At 48.3% G+C, this 18,398-nt stretch overlaps 1 protein-coding gene across 1 annotated transcript in view; it reads left to right on the top strand.

The window, feature by feature from the left end:
* Positions 1–18,398, top strand: part of LOC113900678 (acyl-coenzyme A oxidase-like protein) — a 59,893-nt gene that overhangs the window by 24,742 nt on the left and 16,753 nt on the right. The window contains exons 3-9 of the mRNA XM_027554368.1: positions 1,794–1,880; positions 2,468–2,566; positions 8,067–8,181; positions 8,619–8,705; positions 10,306–10,378; positions 16,499–16,631; positions 17,203–17,523. Of these exons, the coding sequence (XP_027410169.1) occupies positions 1,794–1,880; positions 2,468–2,566; positions 8,067–8,181; positions 8,619–8,705; positions 10,306–10,378; positions 16,499–16,631; positions 17,203–17,523 (915 nt within the window). The remainder of the gene's footprint in view (positions 1–1,793; positions 1,881–2,467; positions 2,567–8,066; positions 8,182–8,618; positions 8,706–10,305; positions 10,379–16,498; positions 16,632–17,202; positions 17,524–18,398) is intronic.

Below are 18,398 nucleotides of genomic sequence, written 5' to 3'. Positions count from 1 at the left end.
AGATGTGGGTGTGTGGGACCTGGTCCCTCTCATCTCTCAACTTCTTGACCCCCATGCACTGGCTTCCTTCACCAGCTCTCTTGATGGCAAGAGCAATCCCCACCCTCCCTTCTTCCAAGTTCCATTACTTCCAATAAAAGAGAGAGTTTCTCTTCTCTAAATAGCTGACTCCTGTGTCCAGTGGCCAGTCTGATAGGACCCACCCAGATCACAGATTCATCCCAAAGCATCCCCTTGGCCACAATTTTAGGCAGATTGGCCAGTCCTGGGTCCCAGGCTCATCTGAAAGCTGGACTGGAGGTTGACATTAGCCACGAGCCACTTGGACTGAATCTGGGGGAAGAGGACTCCCAAGAGGAAAGCTGGGGCTGTGTTCCTATGGGGATGCTGAACAGCAAGCACAGCAAATGTCTGAACACCTGAGCTCTTCTGTCTTTGCAGTCAGTCCCCTCCTCCCATCAAACGGCCCTGCTCAAGCCACCCTTCCTTTTCTTCTTTCTCCTCCTCTTGACCAAAGTGCTTGGCAGTTGCCTCTCACTGAACCTTGCTACGAAGGGCTGTTGGGTGTCAGGCAGCTTGGACTTGAACCCCAGCCCCACGTGCTTCCTCAGGTGCAGCCGTGGACAGGTCACTTCCTTCTCCTGAACCTCACTGTCCTCATCTGTCAAGTGAGGAAGTGGAGGTGAAAGTGTCAGTTGCTTCATCATGTCTGACTCTTTGCGATTCCATGGACTGTAGCATGCCAGGCTCCTCTGTCCATGGAATTCTCCAGGCAAGAATGCTGGAGTAGGTAGCCATTCCCTTCTCCAGGGGATCTTCCCGACTCAGGGATTGAACCTGGGTCTCCAGCATTGCAGGAAGAGTTTTAACTGGCCACCAGGGAAGCCTGGTGAGGGAATTGCCAATTATCAAGTGAGGGGAATTGTGCTTTCCTCCTGGGATGGTCGTGATAGGCAGTGAGTGTGTGGAGCTCAGACCCTGGAAGGCGGGAGGCACAGTAGGTGGGGCTCACCATTCACCGCTTTTGTCAGATGGGGAAACTCAGGCATTGTGTCATTGTGCAGGGTCCCCAGCTGGCGGGGCGCTGAGCGGGGGTGAGTCTGGCCTGCCTCACCTGAGCCCAGTGGCTGCTCATGCTGTAGCCTGACCTCTTCCATCCACCTTCCTGTTTGCAGACTGTTTCTTGTGGACTCTCCAGGCTGCAGTCAGCACCTGGGATCTGTTGCGCACAAAGACTGTTGCGTATCTTTGACCTACAAGGCACCAAATTAAACCCTGAGCAGACAAGGCAGGGGCTTTCCTGGTGGTTCAAATGGTAGAGAATCTGCCTGCAGTGAGGGAGACCCGGGTTATATTCCCTGGGTCGGGAAGATCCCCTGGAGGAAGGCATCAGTATTCTTGCCTGGAGAGTCCCACGGACAGAGGACAGAATCCACGGACCCTACAGTCTGTAGGGTTACCAAGAGTTAGACATGACTGAGTGGCTAACACTTTCCCTTTTTTCAGACAAGGCAGAGTGATGGCGTGCACCAGGCTTCTCTGAGGATAGGGGATGGGTGGGCTGTGCTGCTGGGGTGACCTCTGCACAAAGGGGAACCGAGAGCCGTGCCTGCCCAGGGGGACTGGGCTGGACAGGCCGCGGAGGGGAGGCCGTGGACGCCTTGCTGCTTGTGGGGCGAAGGTAGAGCTTGATGAGCTGATCGGTGTTCCTTGAACGCTTTTGCCCAGTGGGTTCGGTCGTCATTAAGTTGTTGCCTGTTTCTAACAATGATCTGTCCTGTGCTTGTTTCCAGTGTGGAATAATTTACTGGCTGTTCGGTGGGGCCATCAGAAGTCTTGGAGGCCCAGCACACGTAACTCAGTGGCTTCAGCCTCTCCAGGTATGGCATGCACCACCCTAGATAGTTTCTATGAAAATGAAAATGAAAGTCGCTCAGTCGTGTCCTACTCTTTCTGACCTGTGGACCATACAGTCCATGGAATTCTCCAGACCAGAATACTGGAGTGGGTAGCAAAATGTCACAGTAGCTAGGGGTGTGTGTGTGTGTTTGCAGAAAAAGAAAGTAAAATGTAGAATTAGTGTCATCCAGAGCTTTGTTTGAAATGAGAATCCTAAGACTCCCTTTTTTAGATTGCACAGGTCTGTCATATTGTTATCGCCCTGGTTGTCACCAGACTGAATTTTTATAGTATCTCCAACTCACTACTCCCTCTCTCGCTGATGTTCTTAATGATCTGTTGTTCAATTGTTGAGTCGCTCAGTCCTGTCCAACTCTTTGTAACCCCATGGACTGCAGCATGCCAGGCTTCCCTGTCCTTCACCATCTCATGGAGTTTGTTCAAACTCATGTCCATTGAGTCAGTGATGCCATCCAGCCATCCTGTCCTCTGAGATAATGATCTGAGAGGTCGGCAGTTAGAGCAGCCATTTGACTAGCTGATTCCCTTCTAACCCGGTCAACTCCAGGAGCAGAAATACACGGGGATGTTTGCAATGACTGAGAGGGGCCACGGGAGCAACGTCAGAGCGATCCAGACCGAAGCCACCTTTGACTTCTCTGCACAGGTGAGGATTCTTCGTGTGGTTCTGCAGTCCTGTGGGCAGAAGATTTGAACCCAGCAGACCCTCCCTCTGCTTCCTCCCGAGGCCGTGTCCGCCCACACTGTGTGGGCTCTCTAGCCAGAGGTGCTCGGATTCGGAAGTGTCCGAGTTTCAGTGGAGGTGGATGTGTGCTCAGCCTCCCTGAGTCTAATGCCAACACTTGCACAGCACCTACCTTGGGAGGACACTGCTGAGACATTTGAGGTGCACTTATTAACTTAATGCTTTGGGGAAACTTGGTGGGAGCAGGACCTCCACCATCTTGTGGTTCTTCCGAACTACAGCAGGTACATGGGTATAAGAGAGGTCTCTGTGGGCGCGTCACCCCGTGGGGCAGGAGGGCACTGTGTGTGCTGGACCTCCTTCCGGGAGCCGAGTCCTTGGTGCTGGCATTGATACCAACCAGGCTTCTTGACCTTCCCCATTCAGTAGAAACTGATCAGAGGCCAGACAAGAAATTCAGGCAAGGCTCTCCTGGGGGCCCTGCTGCAGCAGGGGGAGGTGAGAACAAGCATCAGGTTCTCTTGCTTGCTCACTCCCTGAGTGGGGGGCGAGCCGATCCCTTCCATGGGGTGAGTATAGGGGTGTGTCAAGGCGTCAGGCCAGAGGGATGGCTTAGATGGTTTGCCCGCCCCTGAGGTGGTGTTGTGTGCAGGGGGTAGCTCAGTATCCTGTTTTTGCTGTCGACACCCTGCTTCTTCTCCAGGCTCTTCAAAATTGGCAGTTGCGTTTTTTGGTCTCTTTGTATGTTTTCTCTATGATTTTGCCCCAACTGAGCATGATGCAGTTATTTTTAGTCCAGTATTGTATCTTTATATACTGTGTTGTTTGAGGAGAGGTGTAGACAGGTGCAAGCATTGCAGCAAAGGGTCCCAGGTCCCAGGTCTGTCTCAGCATGATGCAATATCTTTAACTGCTGCTGCTAAGTCGCTTCAGTCGTGTCCAACTCTGTGCAACCCCATAGACGGCAGCCCACCAGGCTCCTCCGTCCATGGGATTCTCCAGGCAAGAACACTGGAGTGGGCTGCCATTTCCTTCTCCAATGCAGGAAAGTGAAAAGTGAGAGTGAAGTCGCTCAGTGTGTCGGACTCTTAGTGACCCCATGGACTGCAGCCTTCCAGGCTCCTCCATCCATGGGATTTTCCAGGCAAGAATACTGGAGTGGGTTGCCATTGCCTTCTCCATCTTTAACTGTATATGGACAAAAGTCCACAAGGCAACCAAAATAAGATTTGACAAAACAATCTGACTTTATTACATGGGTTGTGGTTGTTCAGTTGCTGAGTCGTGTCTGACTCTTTTGTGGCCCCATGGACTGTAGCCTGTCAGGCTCCTCTGTCTGTGGGATTTTCCAGGCAAGGATACTGGAGTGGGCTGCCATTTCCTTCTCTAGGGGATCTTTCTGACTCAGGGATCAAACCTGTCTCTCCTGCTTGGAAGGCGGATTCTTTACCTCTAAGCCACCAGGGAAGCCCTATTGTATGGGATGAACTCCAAAATGTTGGTAAGACCCTCTAAATCTATAGCTCTCTATGAATAGGTAACAGCAAAAATCCTGTTCTATAAATCCTACCCCCCCCATCTCTTTAGCTCCTACTTCCTGTCCTCAAATAAAGAAAGCAATGATCTACTTATTTCATTCTCCTTTCTAGTTTCTTGTTTGATATTGGGTATTCCTAAAAACCAGAAAGGGATAAATACATTTTGCAGTTTTTTTCTACAAATGTGTGTGTGAATGAGTGTGCAAGCTGTGTGGCCATAAGCTATAAATGTGGCCATGTGCTGTGGGTGTGGCCATAAGCTATGAATGTGGCCATGTGCTGTGGGTGTGGCCATGTGCTGTGGGTGTGGCCATAAGCTATGAATGTGGCCATGTGCTGTGGGTGTGGCCATGTGCTATGGGTGTGGCCATGTGCTTGTGGGTGTGGCCATTTGCCTGAGCATGTGGTGACTCAGCCTTTTCTTCATTTTGGCTGTTGTCCTTTGGAATCTGGAGTTCTATTCCTAGGGTTTTCTGACCCAAGAACACTAGCTGGAGGCGGTCAACATTTAGAATGACACATGCAGGTGAGGGTTGTGTGAGAGGATGTCCTGCCTTGTCTCTGGCCCCAATGCTAGTTCTCTGCAGTAACCAGTGATGTCTAAGGTCACAATAAGGGCCAGAATAAGGACTGTCGCCTATTGAATGCTCGCTCTGTGCCAGGCTCTGCCTCAAACTCTCTCTGTATAGTATACTACCACATTCATCTGCTCCCCAGGTGGGGCTAGTGGTAAAGACCTTGCCTGCCAGTGCAGGAGACATAAGAAATGCGAGTTGGACCCCTGGGTTAGGAAGATCCCCTGGAGGAGGGCATGGCAACCCACTCCAGTATTCTTGCCTGGAGAATCCCCATGGACTCGCCTGACAGGACTATGATCCATAGGGTCGAAAAGAGTTGTATATGACTAAAGTGATTTAGCACTCATGCACATTCTCCTACAGCAACAATCCCATAGATGTAATAATTAAGCTACTGCGTGTGTGCTAGGCACCAGGCCAAGCACTCTGCAGTGCAACATTGTGTTAAATGTTCTACAATCTTATAGGAACATATTTTTGTCCTTATTTTTCAGGCGGAGAAACTATGGCTATGAAGTTAATAAGTGAATCTCAGGTTCAAGGAGATTGCCCTTAGGAGCTTAGCTTTCCTGTCAAACATGGCAGATTGACCAAACATCATAGGGTTCTGCCTGCCCCATTTTTTTTCCTCCCAAAACTGTAGTATTGAGGTCACCTTGCTGTCCTTTAAGGGAAAAAAACCCAGCCACAATTCTTATTTATTTGTTTTCTTCTTATAATTATTATTATTTTTTTGCACAAAAATGATTTCCCTGTGTTGGTCCTGTTTTCCCCAAACAGCATAAATGATTTAGCTACCTGGTGTGCTTTGGCAGCTGCCACTCTCTGCAGGGGAGTTGCAAAGTTGAGATCGTAATGATGAGAAGACTCGGGTGAACTTGCTGCCTCCCGGGGGAGTGAGGGAGGGAATAAGCGTATCATAGACTCAGGCCGCTGAGGGCTGCTTAGCCGAGGACGGCTTTCCCCTTCGTTGATTTCTGTGTTTTCCCCTTCATTTCCCTTTTCAAATGTTCGAGCATATCAAATGAGCTCTCTCTCCCTCCGGAGCAGTTTTAATCTCTTCAGTTTTTTTGTTATTCGTTCCTGTGGGTTGGCTGTTTTATTTTTATTTTTGGATGGTAGGTTGAGTAGCGGCATGGAAGGCTTTGAGGTAAGAGAGAGTTTTACACTTTATGCAAAATCACAAAAATAAATGAGGCTTTAAGAGCTCTCTGGCCAAAGCCATGAGTGTTTATAGGACTGACTGTTTTGTCAGTCTTCAACGACTAATTATAATAGGAACCAACACACATGGTGTGCATTATTTAGATCCAGCTTTAAACGCCAGCGTTTTGGCTGAGGCAGACTTTCCAAATCAAGTCTTTTTGCCAGAAGTGACAGAACTCCTTTCCCAGAGAGGATCAAATGTTGATGGGGACGAATGGCCTCCTGTCTCCTCCCCACACTACCAGATCTTTTCTGCCAGGTTAGCCTTTCTCTGCTACTTCCCTTCCCACCCGTGGGGTGCTATTTAATGCATCCCCTCACCACGTGTTGTGTGTTACTGCACCCACCAGCCTCATAAAAACTCCTTTCTTTAAGAAGTTCCTGGCTGGCCCGATGAGACAAGGGCAGCAGCCTCCAGAGACTTAAAAATGATCAGCTCATCCATTTATGTTTCTGAAAAGCCCTTGCCTATGTTAAAAGTTTCCCTGTGTGCACATGTGTCAGAGAATGTTTTCTTGGGCTCCAAGACTGTATTTCTTGGCCAGAGGGAAAGTGCAGTCCATATACTTGAAAATCTGAAATCCGAGATGACCTTTACACGATCAATAGCTTGTTGGTTTGGTTCAGCCACATATTTGATATTGTCAGCTTCGATTAAATTTGCGGTTCTGTTTTTTTGCCATCATGCCCCACCCCGCTTCCCCTTTCCTTCCCCCTACTCCCTGGATTCTTCGACCTGTTCCAGGTACCCAGGATGCAGAGTTGGCAGTTATGGTCTGTCTCTCCTTAACAAGAGGCTGAAGGGTATCCCAGGTAGCAAGCCGCATGAGAGAGGACCAAGAAGGGAAGAGAGGTGTTTCTATGGTGATCCTGTTCTGGTTCCTGGAGAGGAAGAAAAAAGGAGGCAGAGTTTTGAGCAGAGACTGAAAACAAAAAGCTAATTATTTCCCTCCTGCTTTTTCCTGACCAGTGTTAACTTCAGACTGTTTTGAGCTAGACTCCTTGGTCATATTTTGGAGACAAGCTAGATGGTGTGTTCTAAGATTCATTCCCTTATAAGATGGAGAATTGTTGACACATGCTTTTTGGTTTAAGGGCTTATTCACATGAGCTTTTGAGGGAACTTTTCATTATCATATTCATTGATCAAGAAAATGGAGGGAGATTTTGAAACAGTCACCCCAAGGCTTAAATGAGATATTTCTTTTTATAAAAATCAAAATTGTCTGGGATGAGATTCTAAGCAATGGTGGGACTAGGTCACAGTTGTTTATTAGTCTTGTTTGTGTTCAGATGTACACATTTAAGGGCTTCCCAGGTGGCGCTAGTGGTAAAGAAACCGCCTGCCAACCAGGAGACATCAGGGATATGGGTTCAATGCCTTGGTTGGGAGGATGCTGTGGTGGAGGGCATGGGAACCCACTCTAGTATTCTTGCCTGGAGAATCCCATGGACAGAGGAGACTGACGGGCTAAGTCCATAGGGTTGCAAAGAGGTGGACACGACTGAAGTGACTTAGCACACCTGCCCCGACGTGTTTAACCTTTGGTTAGTTGCTGTTCAGACGATGGACTCATACCTTAGATGCAGGAGTGCCTGCGGCCCAGGATCATGGAGGACCTGAGGAACCATGCCATTGGCCCAGGAGGGACAATGTCCAGTAGACGAAATACACAGGCATGGCTCATTGAACTGGGCCCCAGATCGCTGGGTACTCCATCGTTTCTTGTGAGACCTGCAGGTGGAGTGTTTGGGAGCGAGGGCTGTGGTGAGAGCTGAATACAGATCACCAGGGCTGTTAGGGGTTTGGGTGCTGGGCTATTTAAAAGTCAAAACCTCAGTGTGGAGCAGCCTCGAGAGAAAGAAGCTCACTGAAGAAGGATTCGTACATTTAAGCCACAGGCTCGGACGAATGTGACACGTGCTAGTCCAACCTGACAAAGAAGAGCAGCCAGCAAGAAGGGAAGGAACGTGAGGGTGAACTAAATGATTTTGGGTCACCTACGCCTTTTCTTGAGGTCGCCTAAGTGGGCGCAGCTATGCAACGTGAATTTGTTTCACGGTGTTCATTGCACTGAGCCCAGGGGTTGAAAGGAACCGTAAGGAAGAAAACTCTGTTGCTTTGGTGTTTCTGTGCAGGAGTTTGTCATTGACACACCATGTAAAAACGCTGAGAAGATGTACATTGGAAATGCGATGTACGGGAATTACGCAGCAGTCTTTGCCCAGCTCTTCATAAATGGAAGATCTCAAGGTTTGTCACCAACACAGAATCCTAGGCCGTTTCTCTTTATTAGCACTATTCTCCCATGAGTGCTTTACACAGAATCCTTCCCCCCCAAGGGCTGTTTTTATCTTGTAAAAAATTCACACTGAAACTTAGCCCTGTCAGTCCAGTGGTTAAGACTCTGTGCTTCCACTGCAGATTGGGGTACTAAGATCCCACATGCGGTGTGGCACAGCTACATAAGAAATTGAGTTATTTGCCTTTTAAAAAATTCAGCACTTGGTCTCCTAAATATACATGATGAAACCATTTATCGTTACCTTCAACACTGTACACTATTATGGGCAGTGCACAGTCATACAACAGGATGAATTTCAGAATCAACATAATGGCACACTGGAAATTAGGAAAGCCTTGCTCACATCTTTAGAGACTTTAGTAAAGTGTCTTTTCACCGTCCTTAGGGCCCCACTGCTTCATCGTTCCTGTCCGAGATGAAAATGGAAGCTTGTACCCAGGAGTGACGGTCGTTGATATGATGCATAAAGAAGGTGAGTTCACGGGTGACCCTTCTTCCACCCTCCTTTGCACTTCCTGCCTCCTCCCCACCCGACCCTACCAGCTCTTGGTGTTCAGTCTCTAAGTCATGTTCTACTCTCTGTGACCCCGTGAACTGTAGCACACCAGGCTTCCCTGTCCTTCACCATCTCCCGCAGTTTATTCACACTCATGTCCATTGAATCAGTGATGCCATCCAACCATCTCATCCTCTATCGCCTCCTTCTCTCCCTGCCCTCAATCTTTCCCAGCACAATATCTTTTCCAAAGAATCAGCGCTTCCCATCAGGTGGTCAAAGTCCTGTAGCTTCAGCTTCAGCATCAGTCCTTCCAATGAATATTCAGGATTGATTTCCTTTAGGATTGACTGGTTTGATCTTGCTGTCCAAGAGACTCTCAAGAATCTTCTCAAGCACTGCAGTTCAAAAGTATCAGTTTTTCAGCACTTAACCATCTTTATGGTTCAACTTTCACATCTGTTAATGACTACTGGAAAAACCATAGCTTTGACTCTACGGACCTTTGTTGGCAAAGTGATGTCTCTACTTTTTAATATACTGTCTAGATTTATCATAGCTTTTCTTCCAAGGAGCAAGCATCTTTTAATTTCATGGCTGCATCACTGTCTACAGTGATTTTGGAGCCCCAGAAAACGAAATCTGTCACTGTTTCCACTTTTCCCCACCTGAGTCTAGCCTAACTCACCAAAGCAGTGAAGGCAGAAGAGACTGGTTTTGAAGGGACCACTCTACCTACCTGCTGCTGTCCCTCTGGCCGTTTTCCAGTGTCTTTTAGGCCTTTGCTATTGCAAATTCACCCTGTGTTTGGAGGAGGAAGCATTGGGAAGGAGGAGAAATTGAGTTTGGGGTCACTGGTGGGGCTGAATGAGCTTTGCTGCTTCTGTATGTTCAGTCAGATGTTCTCTCGGCTGCCTGGAATTCTGCCCTTTTCCAGCCTCAGCAACTGCCCAGGCAGACAGCTGTGGCCCCGGCTGAGCCCTAGAAGGTCCAGTGCTTCCTCCTCCATTCTCATTAGTGAGGAGGCAGCTGGACAGACAGGCACCACGCTGCGTGGAAACGAGCAGATGGCATCTTCACCCCAGATAAGAAAGCAGCCACGATTCTGGAAGTGGAAGAAGGGCTTTGCGTTTCAGTGATGTCCAACCTAGAAAGTGGCAGCGATGGCATAACTGTTTTGAAAAATGTCTTGGCGTGTATTTTTTTAAGAAATGTGTTTGTATATTTGGCTGCAGCAGGTCTTAGTCACAGCGTGTGGGCTCTTTTAGCTGTAGCATACAACCTCTACTTGAGCAAACTCCAGGAGGTACTGGAGGACAGGGAAGCCTGGCGTGCTGCAGTCCACGGGGTCGCAGAGTTGGACACAACTTCCTGACTGAGCAGCAGAAGCAACATGCAAACCCTTAGTTGTGGCAAGCTGGATCTAGCTCTCTGAGCAGGGATCACACCCGAGCCTCCTGCGTTGGGAGTGCAGACTCTTAGCCACTGGACCACCAGGGAGGTCCCATGGGACAGTATTTCTGATGCTCATAAGCTTGTCCCACCTGCAGCTCCATTTCCTGTCTGTTCTCTCTAGGTCTACATGGTGTGGATAACGGGATTCTGAGATTTGACAGTGTTCGGATACCAAGGGAGAACCTGCTGGATAAGTGAGTAGCTGCCTCCTTAACTCAGACGTGCTGCAGCTGTGAGCTCTTTGCCCCCCAGGCCTGGTTCCTAGGTCTCATGGGCTGTACGCCCAACTGTCTTCTTAAAACGTTTACAGTTTTACCAGTCAGGAAAGGTGGATAAACAAATAAAAGGAAATCTAAAATTATCCCCAGTACTATCACCTTTCTTGTTGTTGCCCAGTCGCTAGGTTGTGTCCAACTCTTTGCAGCCCCATGGACTACAGGACGCCAGGTTTCACCCTCCTTCACTATCTCTGGGAGTTTGTGCAAACTCTTGTCCGTTGAGTCAGTGATGCCATCCAACCATTTCATCGGTCATCCCCTTTTCCTCCTGTCCTCAGTCTTTCCCAGCATCAGGGTCTTTTCCAATGAGTCAGCTCTTTGCATCAGGTGGCCAAAGTATTGGAGCTTCAGCTTCAGTATCTGTCCTTCCAGTGAATATTCAGAGTTGATTTCCTTTAGGATTGACTGGTTTGATCATCTATTCACAGTGTTTATTACACTTTTGTGTTTAACATTTTAGACTTTTCTCTATGAGTAGATACTAAAGAGAGAGAGAGATGTTTGATTTTTACTGAATGAGATCCACTTAGAAATTCTATTTTTTTTTTTATAACTTGTAGTTTCTGTTTAACAAAATATGTCCAAAGTTTCTATGCAACAATAAATACACATAGAAAAAATGTTAGTTGCTCAGTTGTGTCTGATTCTTTGAGACCCCCATAAACTGTAGCCTGTCAGGCTCCTCTGTCCATGGAATTCTCCAGGCAAGGATATTGGAGTGGGTTGCCATTTCCTTCTTCAGGGGATCTTCCTGACCCAGGGATTGAACCTGGGTCTCCTGCATTGTGGACAGATTCTTTACTGTCTGAGCTACCAGGGAAGCCTGAAATACACATAGGCATTATCATTTTTAATATTGCCATCATAAGCTGTTAATTATCTGTAAGTTATATAATCAGTCCCTTATTGTTGGGTATTTAGGTTATTTCCCTTAATTTTTTTTTTGGTTATCATAAAACAGTGTTATTGCTTCCTTTGTGGATGGCAGGAGGTAAGGTACCCTCTTTCAGCTTTGGATGCTATTATAACCAGTACTGTGGAAAATTCTGAAAGGGATGGGAATACCAGACCACCTGACCTGCCTCTTGAGAAACCTGTATGCAGGTCAAGAAGCAACAGTTAGAACTGGACATGGAACAACAGACTGGTTCCAAATAGGAAAAGGAGTACATCAAGGCTGTATATTGTCACCCTGCTTATTTAACTTATATGCAGAGTACATCATGAGAAATGCTGGGCTGGATGAAGCACAAGCTGGAATCAAGATTGCTGGGAGAAATATCAATAACCTCAGATATGCAGATGACACCACCCTTATGGCAGAAAGTGAAGAAGAACTAAAGACCCTCTTGATGAAAGTGAAAGAGGAGAGTGAAAAAGTTGGCTTAAAGCTCAACATTCAGAAAACTAAGATCATGGCATCTGGTCCCATCACTTCATGGGAAATAGATGGGGAAACAGTGGGAACAGTGGCTGACTTTATTTTTTTTTGGCTCCAAAGTCACTGCAGATGGTGATTGCAGCCATGAAATTAAAAGACACTCCTTGGAAGGAAAGTTATGACCACCCTAGACAGCGTATTAAAAAGCAGAGACATTACTCTGTCAACAAAGGTCTGTCTAGTCAAGGCTGTGGTTTTTCCAGTGGTCATGTATGGATGTGAGAATTGGACTATAAGGAAAGCTGACCGCCAAAGAATTGATGCTTTTGAACTGTGGTGTTGGAGAAGACTCTTGAGAGTCCCTTGGACTGCAAGGAGATCCAACCAGTCCATCGTAAAGGAGATCAATCCTGGGTGTTCATTGGAAGGACTGATGCTGAAGCTGAAACTCCAATACTTTGGCCACCTGATGCGAAGAGCTGACTCATTGGAAAAGACCCTGATGCTGGGAAAGATTGAGGGAAGGAGGAGAAGGGGACAACGGAGGATGAGATGGCTGGATGGCATCACCGACTCGATGGACGTGGGTTTGGGTAGACTCCGGGAGTTGGTGATGGACAGGGAGGCCTGGCGTGCTACAGTTCATGGGGTCGCAAAGAGTCAGACACGACTGAGCAACTGAACTGAACTGATTGGGTGAATAATGTCTTAAGTTGTTGTTGTTTAGTTGCTAAGTTGTATCCAGTTCTTTTGGGGCCCCATGGACTGTAGCCTGTCAGGATCCTCTGTCCGTGGGATTTTCCACACAAGAATACTGGAGTGGGTTGCCATTTCCTTCTCCAGGGCATCTTCTTGACCCAGGGATTGAACTCACATCTCCTGCTTGGCAGGCGGATTTTTTTTACCACTGAGCCACCAGGGAAGCCCAGTGTCACAAGTGTTTAGTGTCGTTTCCCAGCATCCCTCAGTGAGATCAAGGTGCATTCCAGTGAGGTGAATGCACTTCCACAGGTGCATTCCAGGTGTGGAGCCCAGGAGTTCACAATGCTTAATGCAGGCTGCTGCTGCTAAGTCGCTTCAGTCGTGTCCGACTCTGTGCGACCCCATAGACGGTAGCTCAACAGGCTCCTCCATCCCTGGGATTCTCCAGGCAAGAACATTGGAGTGGGTTGCCATTTCCTCCTCCAATGCATGAAAGTGAAAAGTGAAAGTGAAGTCGCTCAGTCGTGTCCGACTCTTAGCGACCCCATGGACTGCAGCCTACCAGGCTCCTCCATCCATGGGATTTTCCAGGCAAGAGTACTGGAGTGGGGTGCCATTGCCTTCTCCTTAATGCAGGCTGAGAAACACCAATTACTTTTACTTTTCTCAGCATCTTTTCATGAATCCAATAACAATCCTGAACAACAGTGATATTTAAATCTGTGAAAAGGCAAGCCATCAGTCTTGCTCTGTGCTTTCCTATAGATTTTCCTTGAACATTTTACTCTTTTCTGTTGCCTTCAAGTTCTTGCCAGCAAATATATGTCATAGATATAAAAAGTTTAAATAAACTAATGGGCGAAACAAACTTAAAATGAACCAAATTCGGTTTGTTAACTTTTTTCCCCTTGTGAATTGGTAGGAAATAAAATGGAAACAGGGGCTTCCCTTGTATCTCAGACAGTAAAGAATCTGCCTGCACCACAGGTGACCCGATTCAATCCCTGTGTGAAAAGGATACCCTGGAGGAGGAAATGGCAACCCAATCCAGTATTCTTGCCTGGAGAATCCCATGGACAGAGGAGCCTGGCGGGACACAGTCCCTGGGATTATAAAGAGATGGACACGACTGAGTGACTCAGCACACACGCACAAAATGTGGGCAACAAAAGCATTTTGTAGGTATCCCAGTAGGTGATGAAGCCCCCAGGCCCCTCAGAAACAACCAGTGCCCGTGCCAGCAGATCTGAGGACCACCAGCCTACCCTGCATGCTCCCTGTCGCTTACCAGCATCACTCCAGTCTCAGAGATGGGGAAGAGGCAAGAGAAGCTGTAGATGTGGTGTGCCCTCTCTCTTACTCACCCAAATGGGATCTTAGTGGATTGGACAGTCCTCTACCAGAACCTCATCCAACTGGTTTAGCATTTATCCAATGCACTAGAGATTAGAAAGTCACATTCAATCAGAAAGAAAAATGATAGGGGGCTCCAAGGTCTGTAGAAGGTATGAGAGTGTATAGAATATTCTTTGGTAAGATTTGATTGAAAACTATTCCACTGGTACTGCCCCCCAAATACTACGAAACAGCAGAGGCAACACACTTGGGGGTGTTGGTTTATCACTTGATCAAAAATGGGCTTGTAAATAGATGTACAGATCCATTGAAATCCTTATCAAAACTTCAGTTGCTTTTTTTTTTGAAGGAATGGAGAAGCTGGTCCTAAAATTCAGATGGAGATGCAAGACACTCAAGAGTAGCCAAAATAATCTGGATAATGGAAAACAGAGCAGGAGGACTCCCATTCCTGATTTGAAAAATTACTACAAACCTAAAGTTGTCAGGTCACTGTGGTGCTGGTATAAGGCTAGATGGATGGAGAATGGAACAGAATAGAGGATCTAGAGAGAAATTCTAGTGTTTATAGTCAGTTGATATTTAGCAAGGGTGACAAGATAATTTAATGGGGAAAGAAAGGTCTTCTCAACAAATGGTGCTGGAACAACTGGATATCCATATGCAAATACATGAACTTGGACCTTTATTGCATACGATGTACAAAAATTAACAGAAGATGGATCACAGCTCTAAATATGAGCTAAACCCATAAAACTCATAAGAGAAAACATAGGTGTAAATCTTTGTGACCTTGTTTAGGCAATGATTTCTGAGATTTGACAGCAAGAGCACAAAGAACCAAAGCAAAAATAGATACCCTGGACTTCATCCAAATTTGAAAACCTTGTGCAGCAAAGGACGCTATGAAGAAAGTGAAAAGACATCCACAGAATGGCAGAAAAGATTTGTGAATCATGTATAAGAACCTAATATCCAGACTATAAAAGGAACCACATTACAGCTCAACTATAAAAAGACAAATGACCCAACTAGAAAATGGGCAGAAATAGGAATGGACATTTACCCAAAGAAGATACAGAAGATGGCTAATGAGTACATGTAACGATGTTCAACATCAGTGTCAGCGAGGAAATGCCAGTTAAAAAACCACAGCGAAGTACCATTTTGTACTCACTTCATGGCTATAATAAAAGAGACAGATGATAACAAGTGTTGGCAAAGATTTAGAGAAATTCGAGCCCTCATCTATTGCTGGTGGGGATGTAAACCGGTGTTGTCAATTGGGAAAAGAGCTTGTCAGCTCTTCAAAAGTTTAAAGTCAGACTTCCCGGTAGCCTAGTGGTAAAGAATCTGCCTGCCAATTCAGGGGACACAGGTTCGATCCTTGGTCCGGGAAGATCCCACATGCCACGGGGCAATGGAGCCCATGTGCCACAACTACTGAGCCCTCGCTCTCGACCCTGTGCTCTGCAACAGGAGAAGCCACTGCAGTGAGAAGCCTGTGCGCCACAGCCAGAGAGGAGCCCTGCCTGTCGCAACTAGAGGAAGCCTGCGTATAGCGGTGAAGACCCAGTGCAGCCAAAAATAAATAAATAAGTACAATTTCAAAAGTTAACGTCTTCATGGCACTTACCAATTCTACTGCTTGGTCTGTATGAAAACATTGTCCACAAGAGAACTGAAAATATATCCACAAAAAAACTTGTATACGGATGTTCATAACAGTTATTCATAACAGCCCAAAGAGTGGCAACAACAGAAATATCCATCAACTGATGAATGGATAAGCAACCTAAGGTATACCCGTACAATGGAATATCATTTGGCCTTAAAAGGAATGAAGCACTGATACTCGGGCAAACTGCGGGAAATGGGGAGCAAGAGAGAGGCCTGGAGGCTGCGGTCCATGGGGCACAGAGTCAGACACAGATCTGTTGCTCAGCTGGTGACTGAACAACAACCACCGATCCATGTGAAGACACGTGCGAACCTTGAGAAAAGTGTGTCAGGTGAAAGAAGCCAGACACAAAGAGCACACGTTGTGTGACATTGCTTACGTGAAACGTCCAGAATTGACAGATCCCGAGAGTTGGAGAACAGGTGAATAGCCGCCAGGCCCTAAAGGGTAGGGAATCTGGGATGTGAGTGCTAATGGCATGGGGCTTCTTTTGGGGCGATGAGGTGTTTAGGAACCGAATAGTAGTCATGGTTGTACAACTTTGTGAATATACTAAAGACCATTGAGCAGTTTAAAAGGATGAAGTCTATGGTGTATTGTGGATGGACTGCCAGGCTCCAGAGTTGGGTTGATGATGGCAGTCCTCAGGCCTCTCTCTGTCTGGGGCACCACTGAGCCACAGATGGTAGTGGCAGGATATCGGCTCTTACTTTCCGTGACTCAGCCTCTCTCAGCGTCTCCTGGGGGGGCGCTTGTCCTGCCCCTCACGCTGCTGTCTTGGGAGGGAGGCTGCAGGACGGGGAGCCCTGCATGACTTCCCTGCGTGTGCCTGTGGGAGCCACCTGCCTTCATTTCCAGGCTCCATGTCCTCCTCCTACGCTCACCCCACCTCTCCTTCCACTCCCCGACACCGCAGGTTCGGTTCCGTGGGTCCAGATGGGCAGTACCACTCCCCCATTAAGGACAAGAGTGCGAGATTCAATGCGATGCTGGCGGCGCTGACCCCTTCCAGACTCGCTGTGACTTTCCAAGCTATGGGCTCCATGAAGGTAACTGACTAGTTTCCCTCAATGTTTGGTTTCCATGTGTCCAGAGCTGGGTAACAATCTCAGGAACTGAGCTTCTTGAACCACAGTGGGCGCAAGGTGGCTTGGGTTGCTGGTTAAATGCCAGTGCCAGTTAGCTCTACACAGAGAACTTTCTGCAGCCTTCTCACCATCCCTCTACATCCACATGTGTGCTGTGGATTACGGTGGGTGGAGCCTGGTCCTTACAGCAACAAGGCCACTAAAGGTGGGCCCCTGGAGAACAGGTCCTTCGGAAGGAGCACATCTTCTGGAAAAGCAGCTAAGAGCTGACTAGTGGGTAACAGCCTGCGTGTCTTGGCTGAGTCCATCGGGGAGTGTTGATGCGCGCACGTCTGCTTGGCACGTGACCGTCACCGTCACAGGCAGGACCATGGGGTCAGACCTCCAGGAGCCAGTCGTACCCCCCTTTCCCCACCCCTGCTATACTCTGACTTGGAAACAGCAGCCGGGAGAGAGCGCTCCGCAAGCTGCCTCCTCTTCAGAGTGCAGCACTGCCTGCCCTCTGGTTCCTTCCCATTTCTTTCCCTCTTAGGCTCCACGGAGCAGGGGGAAGCTGCATGGAACATTGAGATACCAGCAAACATCCATGTGTGGCTGGCACCCGGCTTCTCCACTGAGAAGGGATAAGTTCCGTTCACTTGACCCCAGGCCTGGCGTCAGGAATAGCAGGAAAGCCTTCCCTCCCTCCCTCTGCCGGGTCTGTGCGGCTCACAAGCCCGCCTGGCCGCGCTCCGCCTCCATGGCGCTCTTCCCCACCGTGGGTGCAGCTGTGATACTCAGTCCTGAGCTGGTGACTGCCGGCCTGCTTGTGGGTGCTGCTTCTGTGCTTATTCTCACTGGCTCTGTAAAGTGGGTGAGGTGCGTGTTCAGTTCTGAAGACCCAGGTCTGGAGTGGCCCGGTGGGTCTCAGCCAAACCAACTGAGTGGGTGAGGCTCCAGGAGAACCTCAGGATGTGGGCCCAGGAGTGACTCCAAGGCGCTGATCCAGCAGCAAAGCGCAGAGGGAAATATTGGGCTGGCCAAGAGTTCATATGTGCGATGTTACACAAAAACCTGAAAGACCCTTTGGCCAAGCCAGTACTTCTCCTGGGGGTCCAGCGGTGAAGAACCAACCTGCCCGTGCAGGAGACATGAATTGGATCCCTGGTCCGGAAAGATCCCACATGCCTCGAGGCTACTAAGCCCGGTGCCACAACGATCGAGCCTGTGCTCTAGAGCCCGGGAGCCACAGCTGCTGAAGCCCCTGTGCCTGGAGCCTGTGCCCCGCACCGAGAGAAGCCTCTGCAGGGAGAGGCTTTCGCACCACAGCTGGAGAGGAGCCGCCAGTCCCTGCAGCTAGAGAAAGCCTGCACATAGCAACAAAGAGCCAGGGCTGTCAGATACAAATAAAATAAATACTTCTCCCGCGTCTGGGATAGACACCGTTTCAGCCATCTCTCAGACTCCAGAAGGCAAAAGCTGAGAAAGCAGATGCACCTAGAATTGCTCTGTAGAGCAGACGGGAAAGAAATCTGCTCAGGGTTCCCTGGTGCTTTGATGGCCGCTGTGGCTGCACGAGGGCTCCTTGGATCGCAGTAGCCTCTGGGCCCCTCGGAGGGGCGTGCTGCTGAATATTAAAGCCACACACTGGTTCGTGGCTGTAAAGGTACTCTGGAAGCCCTGTGCTGGAGTGGGTGATGCCATGGGAAGGATGTCTGTACTGCCAGGGGCCACTGGTGGACTCCCAGG

The sequence above is a fragment of the Bos indicus x Bos taurus genome, chromosome 11 (genome assembly GCF_003369695.1).
Source record: "Bos indicus x Bos taurus breed Angus x Brahman F1 hybrid chromosome 11, Bos_hybrid_MaternalHap_v2.0, whole genome shotgun sequence".
Classification (NCBI taxonomy): domain Eukaryota; kingdom Metazoa; phylum Chordata; class Mammalia; order Artiodactyla; family Bovidae; genus Bos; species Bos indicus x Bos taurus.
Note: the sequence above shows the minus strand (reverse complement) of the source record. Positions and strands in the feature narration are given on the sequence as shown.